The sequence below is a fragment of the Odontesthes bonariensis genome, chromosome 9, assembly GCF_027942865.1.
Source record: "Odontesthes bonariensis isolate fOdoBon6 chromosome 9, fOdoBon6.hap1, whole genome shotgun sequence".
In the NCBI taxonomy this organism is placed as follows: Eukaryota; Metazoa; Chordata; class Actinopteri; order Atheriniformes; family Atherinopsidae; genus Odontesthes; species Odontesthes bonariensis.
Genome location: NC_134514.1, coordinates 30,383,271 through 30,404,316, shown reverse-complemented (window position 1 = coordinate 30,404,316; position 21,046 = coordinate 30,383,271). Strand labels below are relative to the sequence as shown.

Sequence of the window (21,046 nt, the reverse complement as noted above, 5' to 3'; positions counted from 1 at the left end):
CACAAACTTTACATGGATTAACATGTCATTTCATGCTATGCTCCTATTGGCTGATTAGGAGACAAAGGTCATAGCAGTGAACACACAGCAGGACGATCATCCTACATTTCTGTTACTCTTACAAATGTGTCACTTTCCAATTCTGAGGAGCTGGGAGCTGTAATTAATTTTCTCTGCAAATCTGAATGTCTCGTGGAATGACACATTTTCATTTCTCAGATATGTAGGGGGCCCCAAATAAAGTGACAGAATTGTGGTTTACAGAGTTTTTGAGTTCGTAGTGACTTCAGACAACCAAATATATGCTGTGGGGCACAGAAAAATGGGATTTTTCAAAAGTATTTCACCTTCAAAATTGTCCCCAAGAGGAAAAATAAAGAGTAGCCATGTAAAATTAGAGCTATTTCCTTCATTATTTTCTTCATGCCTACTGTAATTGCAGTTATTGAATGTCAGCAAGAAACAAATTTATTTGTCATGAAATATTCAGCGTTTCTGTTTATTTGTGCAAAAACAATACTCCTCCTTGTTCAGTAGGCCAAGTTTTAGGCTCTCAGAGTAACTAATGCAGTTGCGGGGAGGTTTTTTGCTAGAGTCACATTTAAAAGTTCCGCACACCTCGTCACTGAGTCTCTACTGCTGTGGGTGCTTCGCACATTAGGCTCACATATTTCCTTGTAGGGCTTGAAGCAGATCTCATATTTCATACACAACCAGGAAAGTGTACAGCCATGGCAACTAGCTTACCACTCAGCAGTCTGGTAGAACAACTTAATTTAAAAAACATTTAGCAATGATGCAAGCTTAGCTATCATTATTCTTTGATAATCGGTGTGCCTCTAGCTTTGATGGCTCTGCTTCATCACCAGCAGCCTCTGCATCACACACACCAACATGCACACAAGTGTGCACACACACACACACCTCTGCTGCGTTAGTTGAAGTTCTTCAGCCAGCGGCCGTGCATCGAACCCAGTGGTACGGAGGAGAGAAAAAACCCAGGGCTGTGCTGCAGGGGTCTACATATATTTAAAACATCCATGAATTTTGATGGTAACCCACCATGGGAGGCTGTTTTACCAGCCAGCTTCTCTCCCTCTTCACAACACATACAAACTCACACTTTGTTTTTTCATCTTTCTTTCCCTGCCTCCTCTGGCAAAACTGGGCCAGAATTATTAATACATGACATGAAAATGTAAAAACTAGCCCCCGGTGGAAACAGCGAACTGAATGTGAAGTGTTAGGGGAAGGGGAAGTGACAGCAGAGGAAAGAAAGACACAGATAGGACTGAAAGAAAGAAAGATGAAATCCACTGCGTGAACAGGGAACTATTACATCAGTCAGGTTGTGCTGTCTGCTGCGTTGTTGTAACACGTAATAGAAGTGTTGAGGTGGGATAACACTCCCTATGTCTCAGTAAGGAGTCACAGAGAACTGGATACAATGTGACACAAATAAAAGAAACACATGTAGGGTGGTGGCACACTTACTGAACAGTTGTGGAGATTTGCAGGCGCCGTATGCCTGGTGTGGGAAACTGGCGAGAGTTTATATACGAAACTTTCCTCACAGCAGCGTTCATATTGTCCAAGTCCTCTCCCTCCATCACCAGAATGGACTGAGCAGGGTTAAAGTGGAACTATTGAAAGAAACAACAGAGGCAGAGATTAGGGTGCTATTAAACAAGGCATTTTAATAGCAGTCCCATTAATCATTGGGAGTGGTATCTGTGGCCAGCTTGTACAGGGGAGTCCAGTGATCACTCTCCTCTTAACTCCACTTGATCTACAGCAGCTCCCGAGGGGAATATGTGACTATTTAGCTGCTAAGTGCTCAACAGATGAATGAATAACTGACACATACAGTTCTAACTGAGAAGCTGTAGGTCAGATGTGTCTCTCTTTTGGAAACAATCAGTGCACACAAGAAGTGAGAGCACCAAGAAAATGGGGAGATGAAACTGCCAGAGTCCCCTCAAACCTCTGTGCACTGCCATTTTCAATGCTTGCATACTGATTTGCTGAATGGTAACATTATCAAACTCTAAGTCAAGACTTATAAAGCAGAACCCATCGTAAAATTGCATTTACAGTAATGAACAAAACACTAGCATACAGTGTAATCACTGAATCAAATCGTTATGGTGAACATGTTTGGAAACATTTGGTGATTTACACATCCAGCCGATACAGAGCAACATCATTAATCACTGGGAGTGGTATCTGTGGCCAGCTTGTACAGGAGAGTCCAGTAATCACTCTCCTCTGAACTCTTCTTGGTCTACAACAGCTCCCGAGGAAAATATGTGACTATTTGGCAACAACAACTATTTGGCTCCTAAGTGTCCCACTTTGCTCACCTAAAATTGCTATCTTTGTCAGCTATGTGATGCTGTATGTGAGGAGTTACAGATATTTTTTTTTTCTTTTCTTCTGCAAATTGAATTCACAAAACAAACAAACATAAAGTAGCTAATAGGCAGCATGTGTGTACCTTTTACGACCACAGGGCAGTTGATCCTTTTGCCAATGTAGTCTTGTGTCGGGGTAACAAAGTTTAAAGTCTTTCTCTGGGCCCTGATTAAACTCCTGAAATCTAATGTCTGTTAATTAATATTATATATTTAGACATTTCTTTTTTACATGAAGATAATCCTTTAATGCCTTCAAAAGGCTTAGAGTAATTCCACACTTGCTTTATTTAGAATTAAAGGATCTCATATGCAAATTAGCCCTGCCTCTCCTCTCTACCACTTGCTGCCAATAGCTTAGAGGCAGCTTCCATTGCTGGTCAACTCAACCCAAATTTTCTTCTTGGACAGAACAAACAGACAGTCATTTTTCTAAAATTGTTTAATTAACAGTAATGTGATGAGCTGTTGACACGTTAGCTGCTGTAACGTCCACTTTATTTGCCTGCTGCACTTGTCTGCTCAGTTATTTCCATTCAATGTTTGTTTTTCTCCTCAATAAATGCACATGTAGACTGGGAAAATGAGCACAATCAAACACAAATACCTGTACATGAGAAATAGACCAGGGAGAGAGGAGCAAAGCAGGTGTAGAGACTCTCAAACTGAGTTGAAGTGATATAAGTGGACACAGATAATGACTCTTCCACTTCACTACGTTTAGCACACAGCTAATGATGCGTTGATAAATGCTATCATAGGCTTACCTTTTCCTGATCACCAGCTCTGAAAAGTTAGCTACCCCATAAGATGACAGAATAGACTTTTTAGGTTTTTTTCATATGAAACACAGTTTAATCGATGATTTTGAGACTGTCATTTGTCCATTGCTGTTTCAGGATGGTAATGCTCAGCCATAAGGTTCCCACCTTGTTTCACTTATGTTTTCTAGCATATAGAAAAATGCCATGTAAACATTTTAAACATATTTGTGAGACTATTATATGTAGTTTGTAACAACCTGTCTCGATTTCATTAGCTAGGCAAATTTTTATAAAAAGTAATTTGCTGGCTCCCTTTTTGCTCTTTTCTCTGTCAGGATGAACCCAAACTACTTCAGTAATGTTGATGGTTTAGTCCAGTACTTTTTGCATACATTAACCTTTTTTTCCCCCCTCGTCTTCCTTCCTGGTTCTTCACAGAGATCCTTCCATGGAGACCATTTCTGATGAAGCCTCAGGGATTGCAGGATTTTTTCCCCCCTATTTCTTAAGGAAACCACTTTCAAATACTTTTCAACAGCTGGATAGTTTTTTGGGCGTGCTGCCTTTTTTTGTCCTCCACTTGCCATGTGTCCTCAATTTTTTCCAAGGCCACATGCACACTTCCATGCCAAGCTATGCCAAGTGAAAATGAATGAAAAAGCAGCCAGCATTCAAAGAAAAACTTTTATAGGCCTTTAGAACACCTGGAGGACTATTATCCAATTACAGCTTCAAAGATTCAAAGAAAGTCTGGCTCCTTGAAGGCAAGATATAAAGAAATGAGGGGCAACTCGAGACTTTTGCAGACCTTTTGTGTTTTGGCCACTGACAGATAGCCTGTAGCCTGGGAAGGTGAAATGCTTCATAATTGTGATTTTGTATCCAACAAAAATCCAGCTGATTTACATGGGTAATTTCAAAGATGCACAGAGCTAGAGAATGGCTGTAAAAGCATCTCTAAAGACCAGAGTGTCCCAGAGTTCACCATAAGACAAATGAAGAGCACAACATGCTATCCTGCAAAAGCAGAAAAGTATCCCAAGATAATAAAAAAAAAAACATCACATACCTGCATCTTTGAAACTTAAAGATTTCTGTTAATTTTCTCTGAGTAAAAAAATCAGTTTCTGGGCAGGGGAAATCCTTGTTGATTCTTGGAAACAGCCCCTGCTCCGGATTCCAATTACTGACTCAATGCCCTGTTCAAAGGAGTGCAAACCCTTCCTATCAGGGTAGGGCATAGCTCCTGACAGCAGAGCCACAATATTCTGAACATTCTAATACCAGAAACAGCTCCACACGAGCCCACCATCATCAAGAGCAAGGTAAATTTCCGACAGCGAACAGGCATTTCACCCACCAGGACACTGACCTTTTCACTCAGTGCAATTCAGATTGTATCTGTCTATACCTATGAGTAAAATAAAGATCATGGCACAAACTTTCTTCTCACTTTAAATCTTTTCACAAGAGTTGAGTTTGAGGTCAAGAAAAATCATTTAAATAAAGGTCTTGCAAATGTTGAAATGTCAGAGTTTTTGTTCTTAGTTCGAGGAAGACCCCTTTTGTATGCATTTAACACTAGTCTGAACATGTTTGTGCAGTGACTTGAAACTTACTTGTTTCAGGTAATCCATCTGTGTGAACATCATGCCTATGCTGCATGGCAATGCAGTAGCAACCCACTTTGACTAAAACAAACAGACCTGGTGTTCACTGTGATGGATCACCTATTTTAAGGTAGTTTCAGGTTTTTATAAATGGATTTTCACACTGTACTGACAAAAAACAGGAAAGTAGCGGGTGGCTGGAAGTCAGGAAGGACGCTGGCATCATTACGATAATAGGAATATGTATGTAGGTAGCCTAAAACATAGAAAAAAAAGGGCTAGTTTCTACTGACTAGATTCAAGTCAGTGCACTCCTGCAGTGTTTAATGGCAGGGATTTCAAGATGCTTTTTCTTTAGACAGAATAACGTGTTCCTGCAGGAACTGCACTGAGTGTCGCCCATTTCCTCAAACTGGGTCTCAGCAGCAAGGTGAAACTACTTCAACACTCCATGGAGGTCTCCACACAGTCCCTCTCACCTGTCATTTTCCCATTCACGCCTTCTCCTTTCTTGCTGTCTCCTCTCATTTTCTGCTCTCTGTCACTATACTTGCTGTGAATTTGCCTCTTCCTCCAGCTGTTCCTCGCTCCCTGCCTGTTATTCTTCTCTGATTGTGCTGTGCCAGCCCTCCACTCGCTTGGCTAAATGCTGTCCTTAAGCCTCCTGCAGACTTATTGGAGTCACATGAGTGTGTGACTAAGAAGAAAATAAAATGGCCCTCTAAGGCCCTGGAGAGGTTATCCTTCTCCTTTCTCCCATATCCCTCTCTTCAACTAGCCTTGTCATATCAAAGGCTGGCGAGCATCTCTTTACCGCATCATAGCACAAGAGGCCCTATGAAAAGAGCGACTAAAGGAGAGAGCAAGAACCGGGAAAGATAGAAAGAGAGTTACAGGGACTGTTGGTGGGTGGTTCAGGGGGATGTTATTTGGGGTCTACACAAACCCTCCATTCATCTTGTCTGCTCTCTGTCTTCCTTGGTGCAGGGAGATGGATTAGCCAAGCCAGTGAAATGAGGGATTTAGGGGGGAGGAAAAAGGCAGCACAAGAGTTTCACTAAAGCCAGCTGGTGATTTGAAGAAATAGCATTTGTCAAATGCTATCAAAATATGTGTTTTTTTGGGGGGGTGGGTATATACACACACACACCAAAGAAGCACGTGTGTTGATTGTATGCTTAGGATGTTTTCTTACGCGACCAACTCTAGGGCATTCATTGCTGCAGAAAGAGCTGAATTTAAAAAAGATAAACGTTTTGTGAAATGTACTTATTGTGCGGAGTTGAGAGATAATGACTGATGCCACTTTCATGTTTGCCAGTAGCTGCTTATTTTTGCTGAGTGTATAAACAGGGATGGCAATAAAATGATAAATGAGTCCCACTGAACATATTCAATCTAGTCTACACAGTTTTACCATGTTTGTGCTTCAGCTGGTTGCGTATATACTCCATGAGCAAGCATACTTTATACTCAATGACTGTAGAAAACTTTTTTCTTTCATTTCTACTTTACGTTCATTGTTTTGTTGAACAATGTTGGGTACTGACATCATGCTGACCCAAACGGCACGTAGGTAACATAACTGCATAGGTGAATGCTCGCTGTGTAGTTCATAATTGATTGAAATTAAAATGAATAATACTTCATTAGAAGGGAAATAATCTTGCAGCTTAAAGAATAGATAAAAGTAACTCGTCATTTTAAAAAGAGTCAATATGTAGAGCTATTGTTTTGTGCAGGAATGAGCTCTTGTACAGTCTGATTGAACACACTTGATCACTTTGTTATGTGGAGGGTGTGCAGCATTGTGCAACATGTTCAGCAGCTTTTTCAGCATTCTTCTTTGTGTAATCACTTCCATTGACATCAGAGTAGTCCCCAGCACCGAACCAGATTTACATTTTCTTTGAGTCTCTAATCACTAAAATTTGTATACATATTTGTATACAAATATGTAGTAAATTTGCATACTCCATGCCCAAAATAATACGATATATGGCTATGCTTCCTATCTCCTGTGCCAGGAAGTGTTGAGTCATGAGAATGGCATTAAGGCGCAAAAAGAACAACTTTACGGGCTCTGAGATTGAAGTTCTCAGAGATCCAAAGTTTTCAAAGATCCAAAAAGAAGAAAAAAGTCATTTTTAGCAGTGTCAGCAGTGGAATTACGGGACCTGCTAAAGCGAAGAAATAGAAAGCAATTACAAGTGCTGTTAATTCTGTGTCACCTGTAGTTCCTAATGTCTGCAACTAAAGCCGTGCAATCAGTTTTTGCCTCATCATGACGGCAATTTGATGGGGGGTCTTCTGGCATGTTGTCTGCCTGGGCTGGTTCAGGTAGTGGGAGACCCTCGTTCATGGCAATGTTGTGCATAACACAGCATGCCAGAATAATCTGGCATGCCTCCTCCACACTAGTGCGCTCTACGAGTGCTTTGATGCGTATATGCGTGCAGTCTATTGCTCCGATTATGTTTGGCAGTCCAGCCAAGGCACGAAAGTCCCTCTTAATTTGTACTTGTTGGACAGCGGTGTATGGGAATCTGATGTACCATGGGTGATAAACTGATGAGAGATTTGATGACCAAGGGGAAACGCACGACACACAGAGGACTGGGACACACCCGAACTGTCTCCAATCTCCCATTGAAAGGTTCCCGTGGCCAAAAGGGTGGTGAGGACCTGGACGTGTGGTGGAATTGGGTTTGATTGGAAATTGTTTCTCTGTGGAGTTCTGGCTATAGCAAGCTGCATATTTGCAGAAGCAGAGTCCTTGGCAATCTAAATCGCGATGTCAGTCATTCCTCTGTCTCCGCAAGGATATCTACACGTCTCGGAACACACACTCTCTTCCAAGAGCCTGACGCGCAAAAGCATCCAAAAGTATTAAGTCAGCAGCTGGTTACACTTCCCATTGACCTTGTTATATCCAGAGTCAAATTAACCAATTAGTGCATAATTTAAGTCAAACAAAATAATGTCAGCATAATATTGGGGTATAATGTACATATTTATTTATGATTGCTTCAAAGTAATCAAATAAACAATCCATTAGTCAAGCACACTTGATTCGAATAAAAGCGGACTATTTTACGAAACTCCTACGACAGGTCTGGATCACTTGAACATTCTGTTCGTACCTGAAAGAAAACTCAAAATACGAAAAAATTGGTGAATAAGCAAGTTCTCTTAAATCACTCGTACACACGACTTAAGAACAAATCTGTTCGTACGAGTGGTTCTTGCATGAGGCCCATTGCCTCTATCATGTGGAGTGGTTTCCAGTTTTTTTCTTTTTCAAAAGGTTTTTCTTCACATTTCTGCACCAAGTCATTTAGAAAATAAAAAGTGAAGAAGTTTTAAAATCTAAGTTTGCATTTCTTTAGCGTCGTCACACTGACCCTGCAACTTGACTTATCTTAGCATATGTTTAGCTTATTTTACTTCTCTCAATTGAAATGTTTAAGAAATATTGCTATTAATATGACTCAGATTTTAAATATGTCAACCGATAATTTGTAGTAATGTACTTAATGTAATTTGGGTCATAGAAAAACAACTATAGACATTATTTCCCTTTATTATCCTCCTTTGTGTGTGTGTGTGTGTGCGTGCATGTGTGTGTACCTTTATACTTTTATCCAGGCTCTCGAGGGAGTTAATGTCCAGTCCCTCTTTGCACGCCTGCAGACAGGAAATAACTTTCTGACTTTCAATCTTTCCTGGTCGGATGGTCAGTCCAGACAGGCTTCCCCGGAAGTATTGAGTGAACCGTGGCTTTGTTACTTCCCCACCTACAAACAACCATACAGACACATCTAGTAATCACACTTGTGTATTAAATACTTCTCTTGAATTTACAACATCTGACTGTTAGAGCTTCATGGTGACATCTCTGGAAACCTGTCAGTGATGTTTGAACAATAAAAAGTCATTACTCTCTATGAAAATGTATGGTTAAACAAGATAAATTCATTTAAATACTGCAGATTTCTTTTAATAATTACAATAGGTCATGCAAATATCTTTTCGTGGGTTACCTAAGCAACCAACATGGCATGCTGAATTTTTAACAACAGCACTGTGAAATAATCCATTTCAGCCCAAACCATGATATGTTCCTAATCCCACAAAGTAGTTTTGGTGCCTAAGTCTAACCAGGACCAGGTAAGTGAATGAGTGAAAAAAATCTGTTCCACAGTTTAAATTACTGCATGTACTGGTACCATCCACCCCCCTAATTCTTCTTCATAATGAGGACTTTGTTGCTTGGTCGAGTAAACACTTCATAAGAAATATTGATCTGTCTTATTTAATTTATGTCAACAACCAAGCCCATGGGTTCCAACTGTTGTTGTTGGCAACTCAACACCTGTATGCACTAAATGACTTACTTAGAGGGTGCTGAGCTCACATTTTCTTAATAAAAACAAACATTTATCAACTGTATTACCACATATGGTGGAATTTTGCAGACAAAGAGAGTGGATTGTTCGATTTCGCCTGGCTGCAAGACAGCTGGCAGCTCTTTCTCCTCTGATAAGTTAGCCAAATTAACTCACTCGTGCTCATCAGAAACTGTGGTCCTCTCCTCGCCTACAGACATACAATATGCCTAACAGTGACCTTGTCCAGCCTTAAATCATGAGTTCTAATGAACAAATGCATGTTTTGTGTCCCATTACAGTGATTAAGCAGCAGGGTGCTGCTGTAGAGATGCAAATAGTACTCATTTTGCCCATCCAGGTTAAATAAAGGTAAGGAAAAGTCAATGTATTAAAAGTCTTTCCTCTGAACTCCATAAAGGCCAGTATTAGCAAGAGTGATCTTTAAACCACTCATTACCTGAAATGTTACTGTGGCTCTAAGTATCAAAACTTCCCCTTTGCATTTGTTTAATTTATCCCCTCCCTCTTCTTCTGCTTCTCTCTCTTTCTGGCAGTAATCCACAGAGGAACTAAAGTCATGGAACATTCCCCTTGTCTAACAATTCTCTGAAAAAAGTGCAAGCTTACTCATTCATCAGAAACATTTGGAGGACTAAGTGGTGCAATGACTGATAGTTAAGGTGCATCCCAGAAAACAATGTTGCTATCTCCTTATATTTATCTGTCTAGACTCTCAACTCACTTCCAAGACAATTTGTGCCCTTCTACACTTATTATAATAAATCTAATAATTGCTGGAGACAAATAGCAAACGGCAGCATTTGAATCTTTACAAAGTTATTTTTCACAGCTGTGAGTGGGAGTAGTCATTATCAAAACCCAACATGTCTGCATAATCTTTCATAGTATAAGTATAAATAACTGCGTGATAAAGTAATTGAAAAGATACAGCAAATTAATGAGTTGTCCAGCCAGCTGAACGTTATAAGCACCCATGTTGCATACATCATGTAAGAAAGCAGAAGCAGGGGTAGGTTGTCATCGTTTTTATAGTTTGCCTTAACCAGACTGAAATAGTTGACAAAGAAAGAAACTTCGATGTTGCTCTTAACTATGATCTGACCTTACAGTCAGCTGCTGACTGTTCAGTACATGTATTTCTTGACCTTTACATCTCACTGTAATAACACCTTAATTGGAGAATGCAATAAATGTGATCCCTGATGGAATGGTTATGGTAAACTAACAGTTTTATTGTAGAAATATCACCTAGTGTTGCCCATCAGCTGGCAGGGATAGATCTAGTCTTGGAACCATACTTCTTGTTGGGAGTATCCTTAATTTAAAACCCACAAGAACTTGACCTAGGTCCCCCTAATTCCCTGATAATAATGCAGGGACATTTATCACTGCCCCACAGGTTCTGAAAAGCTCAGTCAGCACATATAGAGACACAACTGACCACTACTGGAAGCACTTTATCATGCCTTTTTGCCCTTGTCTGAAAACAAGACAGAAATGGAGTGCAGTGACTGCAGGTCCTCATGTTAGAATCCTCACCGTGATTGCTGACCTGCAGCCACATTGTGCACAATGCCTAGCCAGACAGAGCTCCCTCATCACCCAGGGCGCAGACAGGATAGACTTACAAGCTGATTTGATCTCTCAAGAGAATCTTATCAACTTAGTGGCTTGTCATTTGCTTGCCCGGCTTCTAAAATGAAACCCTGATAAAAGTCTATTTCTTGACCAGGCAGATGGAAATACAATCAGGCGGCTGTAAAACCCACCTTTCACTTTTCTTTGTTTCTAACAGTATTTTACGTCATCAACTTAGATCTTGCTTGTCTCTGTGTGTGGGGCACAGCTTGCCTTCATTGCAACTAATCTTAACTTAAAGAGGAGAGTTTTGGAGAAGCAAGCAGGAAATCTATCTGAGCCACAAACTAAACTTCTCAACCAAGTTGCTGTTTTCATTTTCATTTCATTCCAAAATCCAAACACAATTCTGCAACAGAAAAGCCGATTCGCACATGTGCAGTGTACTCATATACTTCAGTGTAAGATTCAGCATATCTTGGTAACTAATTACTACAGTTCGAGAAGTACTGGGGTCAAGGGTTTCTTAAAAAGTCCTATTCGTGACAAGCATATAAGGACTCTGTGCTCTGCAAAACCAGAACAATGTTGCTTGTTCTTGTTTTTACAACTTTATGTAATGTAGCCCCAGTTACATTTTTACAGTAAGGCCCTTCTTTACAGCTACAGTTCTTTTTGTGAGTTGGGCATTTTTAAAACACTAGATTTTCAGCTAAAGCGTGGTATGCAGCCTTTCCAATGCTACCTTAATTTGCTTGCTATCTGTGTTGAAAACAACCAACAATCGTCTCCACTAGCTGTTTAAATATGGTACACAAAGGTAAACCTGCTTCTGTTATTACAGTCAACAGGATTGTAATACTATCTCTGTTATTATGCAGCCCAGTTTCACCAGAAATTGTACATTTGTCCACTTGCCTAAAACACTGCAGAGCCCCAATCCATGCTTCAAAAATATAAGATGGTAATGTATCCATTGACTGATGTTTTTTGTTCACCTGACATGAGAATTCGACCATATCTTTTGACATTCTTGCAAATATTTGTGACCAAGTAAGCACTAGCAAAACAAGGGAAGGAAATGTTATCATGCAGGAATACCTATTGAGACGCGTTGATGAATCAAAACTTAAGATCTGTCTGCAAAGGGAAAAGGCTAAAGAAAATGTAGTAATGGCACAATTTCTGACCCATGACTGTGAAACTGGACCACTGTAGCTATTTCATGATCTGAATCAGGATGTGATATTTGTATTATCACAAGGCATCCTTGTGGTACTGACCAATAATGTCAGAGTGGTGTACATTGTGTAGGGCAAAAAACTAAATCAACATGAATCGCTAAATGGCTTTTTTATCAAACTTAAAAACGTTTGTTTTTTAATGCATTCACAGCACCACATGAAGACATAACCTGGATATTTACTGGCTGTATCAGAAGCCCAGCAACAGTGACAGTTGAGCTCAGAGGGTAAGACGTTAAATGATAGCAGTTGGGTTCCGAAAGCCAAAAGAGCATTGATGACCCATTTAGGAAACATTCATTTCTAATTCTGATAAGAAAGAATCAGCCCTGTATTCAACCTCATTTGTGTTGCTTATATTGTGTATTACATCCATTCAATCTTAGATGATATAGGTCTGTTCATATAATAAATATTCTTCTTTATGTTTTTCAGTAGAGGCAGCGGCAACTTTTTTGTAAGCAAATAAATTAGAAGATGGTCCACCCTAGATTTCCTTTCAAGTACTTGCTGAAACCCCACCAAGTAGCCTATTAAATATTCAGAAAAATGGATTCTATCCTTACATTTACAAAACCACAAGGTCACGTTGGGATTCCCAATGTAGGCAAACCTAGTCTTTCTGTTATCGTCATGCTTCAGCTGCTTCCACTTCTTAAACTCGGTTATGATATCCTTCCCCTTTTCTTGGATTTCTCTGACCACCTATCCAATTAGTCTTTCCCTGACAGATGTTATCAATTTAGGCTGCAGCCAGGGAATCTATTGGGGTCCCAGACAGAAGATTAAAAAAGGAAAAAAGTAGAGGTGAGAGTATTACTTAGAGTCTGGGGAGTGAGAATGATATGGGTGATAAAGCTGCTGATCTTTCCACTTTGCAGAGTCTGATTCACACTGCCAGCACTGTGCAGCCCTTCTTGCTCTACAGATCTCCTCTTTTAGTTGCATCATTTCCAAAGCAGCAACAGATGAGAGTGGAGATTTATGGGTAGGGTGGAAATAGGATAATTACTTATTTTTAGGTAAGAGATGTGAGTCCTCAATCATTGTGTAGTTTTAGAGTGAGAGTATATGTTTCAGTCCAAGTGGGCCTGTGTTTATTCAATGAAGTGTCTATGCGGTAGTTTTGAATTGTGCACATATGCAATCATCAGAGTTCTTTCTGCATGCTTGCTGCTGTGATGCAGGAAGTCAGGGAGGCAGAGACACAGTTTGTGATTACACACACAAAGACAGAGAAGAATGAGGGGAAAATGATTGTGTTTTTCCGACTGTTACACACCTCTGAACATGAACCGGTCAAAGGGTAAATATAGGCTGACAGTGGGAGAAGTGCACAGCCAGCACTTACTCTCTGATGTGAGGGAAGAAGGCTGAGCAAAGGAAGGTGCTCTTATAAGAAAACAGGAAAAGTAAACATGTCAAAATCCACACAAAGAAGCAGCGAGAGAAGCTTTGCTATTTTAAGGTTCAAAGTAATAAGTATTTGGGATAGAGTATAGGCTACATACCTAATGCATATCAGATGGCATAGCAGGTTGTAAAGAAAATGCTCTTCAGCTCTGACCATGATCGTTTCTCACCCTAACGTAATGACTATAACCGTAAGCGCTTCTAAATAAGTTTTTACTTTAATCAGCAACAAAACACAAACGGACACATTTCAGTCTTTGGCTGTTTATTTTAGACCTAACTGTTTCTAACACAAACCAACCAGGAGGTGTTTTAGTACAGAAGTGTTGTTTTATCAATGGAACAAATGCGGTGCTCCATCCAGCCATCCCTGGCCTTTGTGGATTGGAAAGTTTTTTTTTTGCCTCTTGTAGTTTTTACATAGTATTTTACATTTTACATCTTATTTTGTAGCATGAACCTTATATTTAAGCAACTTACTTCTGAACTGTAACAAAGAACAATAAAGTTATTGAATTCAAGTCTCACTCGTGCCATAAAAGCAGGGCCCTCCATGGTAACAGTTTTATTGCAGGGCTGATTCAGTGTTTCTTTTATAAGTGATTGAACATAAAATATTGCATTCTATGGAGCTGAACATGTGACGTTATGTGTTATTAAAGCTATATGAGCCAATGAGGGAAAAGTTTGCCTGAGCAAGATATGTTGCATCTAGCATTTCCTTGTTTACGTTTCCCTGCTCTCAGAGAAATGTTCATGGTCACTCAATAACTGAACTCTAACCGTCAAGATTTAATGTAAAAAATGTAAAAACTGCCTATCTGAATCATGTGTGTCAGCAGCTGGTGGCTGGTTTTTGAGGCGGGTTTAATAACAAATATGACAGATTTACCGATGCCCCAAATCCTCGTCACACTACACTGGAATGGTCTCTTTGGATAGATACACGAGATCGAATCATTCTAGATTAAATTTATTTGCGTTGGTCAGAACAGAATCTGTTCCCATTAGACAATGCTGACTGGCCATTTAGGTGTTATGAACCATGAAATTAAATCATTAAATTGAATTAAAAACAGCAGAATATCACTGTACTGTTTAGAGCTGACAAATCTTTTTTTTTTTATTTACTCTGCCGTCACACTTTATCATGTCATGTCCTGTCTGGGCTTTAGATCACAAACTGAGTGTTTCTCTGTAAACCCAAGCAATAAGCAATAAAAGGCAAAGTCACACAGAGCACTTGCAGGTCTAACCCTGATTCTGCAAGTGTGACATCTGCTTTGAAAACAGGTTTCGAACTGAAGCTTAAGGAGTCGCAGTCAATATGCCGCACCTCTCGCTTGGCACTTTGAAAAGGCAATTTGCTGTGGCTAATGGCTTATGTTAAGATTTCAGCATCGCCGTTATGACTCCATACCGAGGCTTAGCCCTGACTGTAAAGTAGCTAAGATAGTCTCTTAAGTCCCTTTATTTTATTCAAGGCCTTTTTATTCCTCCCAAAGGAACTCTGTTCGGTGCTCAGAGAAAGAGATGGAAGGGAGAGGGGCGGGCGGCGGGTTGTTCTGAAAGCGACACAAGATGAGTGGCTCCTGCTCCCACACAGAGAAATATCTTTATCTGAGGCAAAGCATCACTGAGCAGTCTCATTTGGGCTATCAAATCAATGGCGTGGTGCGCTGAGTGAAGAAATGTCCTTTCTCTTTCACATGTGCAATTAGTGGCAGCTATCAGTTTAGAGGACAATTTAATTGTACGCCTTCATTTGGGCTGGTTGAGTCGTTTGTCAAAGACAGACTAAGCACTCTTCTTAATTACATTGTTCATTCAAGGCCAAAGAACATGTTCCACACTCAGGGACTTCCTTTGTCATTATACTTCTTCTTTGTTACGCTTATCTTTTTCATCAATGGAAATGGCACAATCCCCCAAATAAACATTCAATTATTTTTACTTTTATGCTTCTAACTTTTCTTTCAGTTGTGTTCGTAGAGGTGATTGAATTAAAAAAAAAAAAAATGAAACGACCATCTGTACGACACTTTGTCATCATCATCATAAACATCATCGCTATCAACATCATCAGCGGTTTGCGCTTACCTTGCCAGCAGGCACCAACTGTGAGCTGCACATCAATCTGCGATGGGTGGATGGGCCAGTCATCCGTCACCAGATAGGGATCATAGGTGACTCCGTCCACGTAGAGCGTCACCACCGGGAACTCCACATTAATGACATAGTAATGCCACTCCTTGTCACATATCTGACAGGACAGAGAAACAGAGGGGAGTGCATTAATTACTGTGCGGTACATTATCAAGACTTAGTTATTCAGGAAAGTTCCAAAAATCTTAAAGGATAAGACCGGTTTTTTTACATTGGGCCCTTGATTTCACATTATAACATGATGTTCTACTCACCCCTGCTTGTTGTTGGTCATTTGGAGCTGTTCCGAAGATATTCGCGAGGCGTCTGGCTGCTCTCTTGAGATATTCGGCCATGAAACGGTTTCCTATGGGCAAGCTTAAACAGGCACAAACTATGCTTTTTATAATTTATTAATTACTGTACACTAGCACTGATAACGTGGAGGTGCGTCGCTTACTTAAAAAAATCCGGGTAACTAATTTTGAATTTTAGCCGAATGAATAAATAGGCAGCAGGTCTGTGGGCTGTCTGTGGCAGTAGCACGACGAGGACGTCAGTAACACCCACTTTACGACGAAAAAAACAAAATTACAATAACCCGGTTTTTTTTAAGTAAGCTCCACGTTATCAGTGCTAGTTTAGAGTAATTAATAAATTATAAACAGCATAGTTTGTGCCTGTATAAGCTTGCCCATAGGAAACCGTTTCATGGCCGAATATCTCAAGAGAGCAGCCAGACGTCTCGCGAATATCTTCGGAACAGCTCCAAATGACCAACAACAAGCAGGGGTGAGTAGAACATCATGTTATAATGTGAAATCAAGGGCCCAATGTCAAAAAACCGGTCTTATCCTTTAAATGATGTAAATCTTACGTAATGCACAGAAACAACAGTTGACCACTCTTAAAGAAACTCACATTTTGGAAAAAAAAAAAGTTTGTCTCCTTGTTGACATTTAGCTGAATTTAAAGCAGCAGAACAGCTCTGCCCATCGAATGAATACCATTCAACCAGCAGGTATTCACTCTTATCACTCTCCCATAATAATTGGGGTGCTTATGGGCAGGGCCGCTGACAGGTTTGGCTGGGCCCGGGACAAAATTCTCTGAATGGGCCCCCCCCCCAACCCCCGTAGCAACCCACCCACACCCACCTCTACTTTCCCAGTCTCTCATTTATTGCGGATAAACCAAAAGGATTATTTACCACTTTGCCTGGAAATGGATATGGACTGAGTGGAGTTACGGCTTTCAAAATCCTACCACAATAAAACTCACGCTATTTTATTCATTTAGAGCTCATAAACTGCACATTTCATCAACCATTTTTCACTTGACCAAGGGAATCATGTTAAGGGTACTTTTATTTATAGCCAGACCCGCGTGTATGTCTGCTGAACTTTCTGAGAATGTTCGGGGAACAAGGCGGAGCCCATTCATCTGGCGAGTGTCAAGTTAAATCAGTCTAAACGAAAGTTACAGGCTACCCCAAAACGTCACATTTATAACCCATTCGTTACATTCAACTCTATCTAAATGGCAATTTTACACGTTGCCATGTCTATACTGGCTTATTTTAAACAAAATAAGGTTAAATCAGAGCCGCGTTACACTGGCTGTCATGCAGCTGACCGGGGATGATTCTCAAATCAATTCAGCCTGATTAGCGTGCGTGCCTGAAACATTTGCGCATATTCCTTTTTTTTTTTTTGCCCCCCCCCCATTCCTGGGCCCGGGACAAAATACCCGTTTGTCCCCCCCTATCGGCGGGCCTGCTTATGGGTAGTACTTTGGGATAGAATTTGGTTACTGAAAGAGCTGCAGCATGATTAATCTTTGTATTCATCAAACCTGTCATTGTCCCCTTGAGCTTTCTGATAGAGCTGCATTCTTTTCAAATTTATAGTTGAAATTCTTTTGAACTTATCATGTTCATGCCCCTGTGTCAGAGAGTGGTAATCACACCACAGAAATATGATGTAAGGGGTGCAACATAACCGAGCAATAATATATTAAATATTAAACTTAAATTATCCACCAGTTACTGACTGAGATGAAAGCTGGACTACACTGAAAATGCACACTGGAAAGTCGACTCTCAGATAAACAAAGCTTCATCCTTTTTTGACAGTTCAACAGATTTCTATAAATCCAATTTCTACATCAGCACAGCGTGATATATCTATATCTATATCTATATAGATATCTATATCTATATACAAATAGACATACATTTATATATATTTGTTTGTGTGTGTGTATAATTGAAAAGCAAATTGTAGAATGAGAAACACAAGTATAGTGCTTTGTAGAACACAGACAAGGTTAAAAAAGCACTATATAAGTGTGGACCAGTTAGCAATTTCAAGATATATTGTAAGCAGAAACTGCCCAATGGCTTCTAAACTGGTACAAGTATGATTCAGTTAAAACTTGCTTTCCAGGCGCAATGTAAAATTGTAACGGAGTACGAACCAAGTCAGACTCTGTCGATGATGTCAGGGAGGAAACCATTGCTTACAAAATTAAACAATAAAAAGAGCAGGGCAAGAAATCTGATAGATACTGGCTGAAGAATCTTTGGTTTATAGAGCAGATGTGGTGCTGCATGTTTGGGACTGACCACCACAGTTGCTAGGTCAGCTTATTATAAGCAACTTTGGTTTTATTTTCTGAAAGGTAGTTGCTGTAGAAACTTGCTTCTTAGGTAGCAGAGCTGGGCTTGCTTCTAATATCTCGCCTAGTTCTTTTCTTGTAAAGAAAATTACATTTTGCCTTTGCCTCCCACCCTTTTCATCCCCTGAACCTATGGGTGACAGTCACCAGGTCAGACAAACCCAAAATCAGTCAAATGACAATGCCAGGGAAAAAATATAACAAAAGAGTGGCAGAAAGAGAGCAGATTAAAACACTGGATTCAATGTGAGGTCTGAGGTCTGCAGATCCTATAGTAGTGAAATGTGCTCACACCATGCAGGTATGCAGCACAGATAAATTGAGAAAAAACAGACGTGCTCTCGACAAGGACGTTTACAGACATTTGATTCACAGTTTCAAAATAAGAGCTGAAATAAGCACCTTTAATGTAGGATACTTGTATTTTACTGAAACACTACTTTCTATGTTATGCTGGTTGTTTTTAATCTGCAGTGCACATTTACCCAGAAATCAGAGGGTTTAGTAAGTGAGATGTCCTCTTAAGATTAAAGGGATAGTATCACTACGGGCTGTGTAGACCGTGCAGACCGAAGTGCAGACTGAGCAGTCCCCTGCTTCTGAGCAGTAAACACCGTAACAGGTGCGGCTATCGTCAGGTGGCTGCATGCATTGATATGAAGGTAGGGGGAAAATAGCGCCAAGCGATTGTGAGGTCTGACTTTTTGTGGATGAATGATTTCGTGATGCAAATGTATTACTCTTTTGAACGCATATTATTTTGAGAAGCAAAACGGTTTATTTTTGTGGCCCCAGCCAACTAGCCGGACTACCTTCGTCAACGCCAAAACGAGGCTGGAACTCAGCTCACAGGACGCAGCAGGGGGTAAGTCAAATTTAAGAAATGATATTGCTAATATGGGATGTCATACAGCTTCATGTCAAAAGAGGCAAACTATCCCTTTAAGATCAGATTTATTGGTCATGCATACACACAACATTTGTCCTCTGCTTTTAACCCATCCAGGTTGGCACCTGTTGACACACACACACACACATGGTCACACACTCATAAAGACAGATGCCAACCTGGAGCGGTGGGCAGCCATTCACAGCACCTGGGGAGCATGGGGGTATGGTGCCTTGCTCAAAGGCACCTTGGCCGTGACAAGGAGGTGGACTGATACCCCTCCAGTTGTCAGTTCCACCAATCTTTTTGACTGGCAAGAGTGGGAATTGAACCTGCCAACCTTCTGGATATTGGACAACCAACTCTAACCACTGAGCCACAGTGGTTTGACCTCATTAGATAATTTATATGCCAGTAAATAGAATCTTTGGTACCACACCAAAGAATGGACTTATAATCTCAGTAATGAGTCCTGGGTCAGCCTTGTGGCCTACCCTCAGCTTGGAGCACTGCATGAAAAGAGGGATTTGTGGATGTATGTGGCCCCTTACATGTCCGCATACGTTAAGCCCCTGCATTTGCGGTGGTAAAAGTGAAAACTTGGCCCAAGTTGTCGCAAATTGACCTGGCAACTGCTCCCCCATGCCCCCCTCCCCTCCCCTACTTAGGAGAGCCTTTAATATGTAAACGCCAGTGATCAGGTCAGGAGCTGCCACAGTCATTTTCAAGTGGGGTGGGGTGAGGTGAGGTGGGGGGTGGGCAGGCCTGTTTCTACACGTTCATCACTATCACCTCCAACTCCAGCCAAGTTTGTTGCTGTGTTGTCTTGAAAAAGAAGAGGTGCACGCTGTCTGCTGGTGACAGGTGATGCATATCTGTTTTTTTTTTCTCCCAAACACCTCTTTTGTAATACCGCTTTTTGTGGGCAAAATTCAAGGATTCAAAGGTTTATTGTCATATGTGCAGTTAGAAACGTGTTTCCCTGAACAATGAAATTCTTTTCTTTGTTGCCTGGATGTCCAAATGTATAATAATAAAGATAAGATAAAGATAAAATAAGCATGCAACAGCAATATTCTAAAAGGTTTCTTAAATAAAATAGAAATATAGAAATAAAAATATAGAAATCTGGCCTGTATACATAATGTGCAGTAGTGCGCTCAGTGTTTTATTGTGTATGGCTTAATTCGGTGTCACAATGGTCACAATATCGCCGAGGTCTTTTCTTTGTCCTTGCAGAGTCCATTTTTGTGTCAAAACAGTGCAAATTGCCAGCTGTGGTCAGACAACATTAAATAGCAAAAGGACGGGAGGTTGTCTCGCGAGTATTCCGTGTAATGACGTATACGCATATGATTGGTGGAGCTTAACGGCTCGCATAAGCTCTCGTTCAATCACGTATGAGAAACATTGTGTCGTGCAGTGTAAACAAAAAGTTTAAGGAGCAGATCTGGCGGCAACAAGGCAGACAGAAATTGCTGAGGTCCCGTGCTGTGAAAACTGCCCTGGTTTGCGGAATACAATGGCTGGAAGACGACTTGCTTTGAACTCCCCAGCAACTCTCTGCGGGTCTACAGGTTTGTGTGTTTTTTTCTACTTGCACATGACCATTTGATTGTTTAATTTTAGTCTTGTTGACACTGTACAGCACTTGGGACAGTTCTCGCTGATTTTAAATGTGCTGTATATTAAACTTACTTACTCACTTGCTTACAGGCAGATAAAATGAAAGTCCCGTTGAATGCTATGACCGGGATGTCTCGTATGGTGGCCAGCACTGTGGATACGGTCGTGGAGAGGGTGCTGGAGGGAATCGACCAGAGATTCGCTAGGTTGGAGGCAAGATGGCCGTCGAGAACGGACTGGAGTTACATTCCAGAGAAGTTGAAGAGCGCACC

At 40.6% G+C, this 21,046-nt stretch overlaps 1 protein-coding gene across 1 annotated transcript in view; it reads right to left on the bottom strand.

Moving 5' to 3' along the window:
• The window catches only part of LOC142388585 (calsyntenin-2-like), a 355,755-nt gene that overhangs the window by 35,443 nt on the left and 299,266 nt on the right, over positions 1-21,046 (bottom strand). The window contains exons 9-11 of the mRNA XM_075474005.1: positions 15,536-15,698; positions 8,419-8,585; positions 1,495-1,643 (exon numbers count right to left, since the gene is read on the bottom strand). Coding sequence (XP_075330120.1) covers positions 1,495-1,643; positions 8,419-8,585; positions 15,536-15,698 — 479 coding nt within the window. The remainder of the gene's footprint in view (positions 1-1,494; positions 1,644-8,418; positions 8,586-15,535; positions 15,699-21,046) is intronic.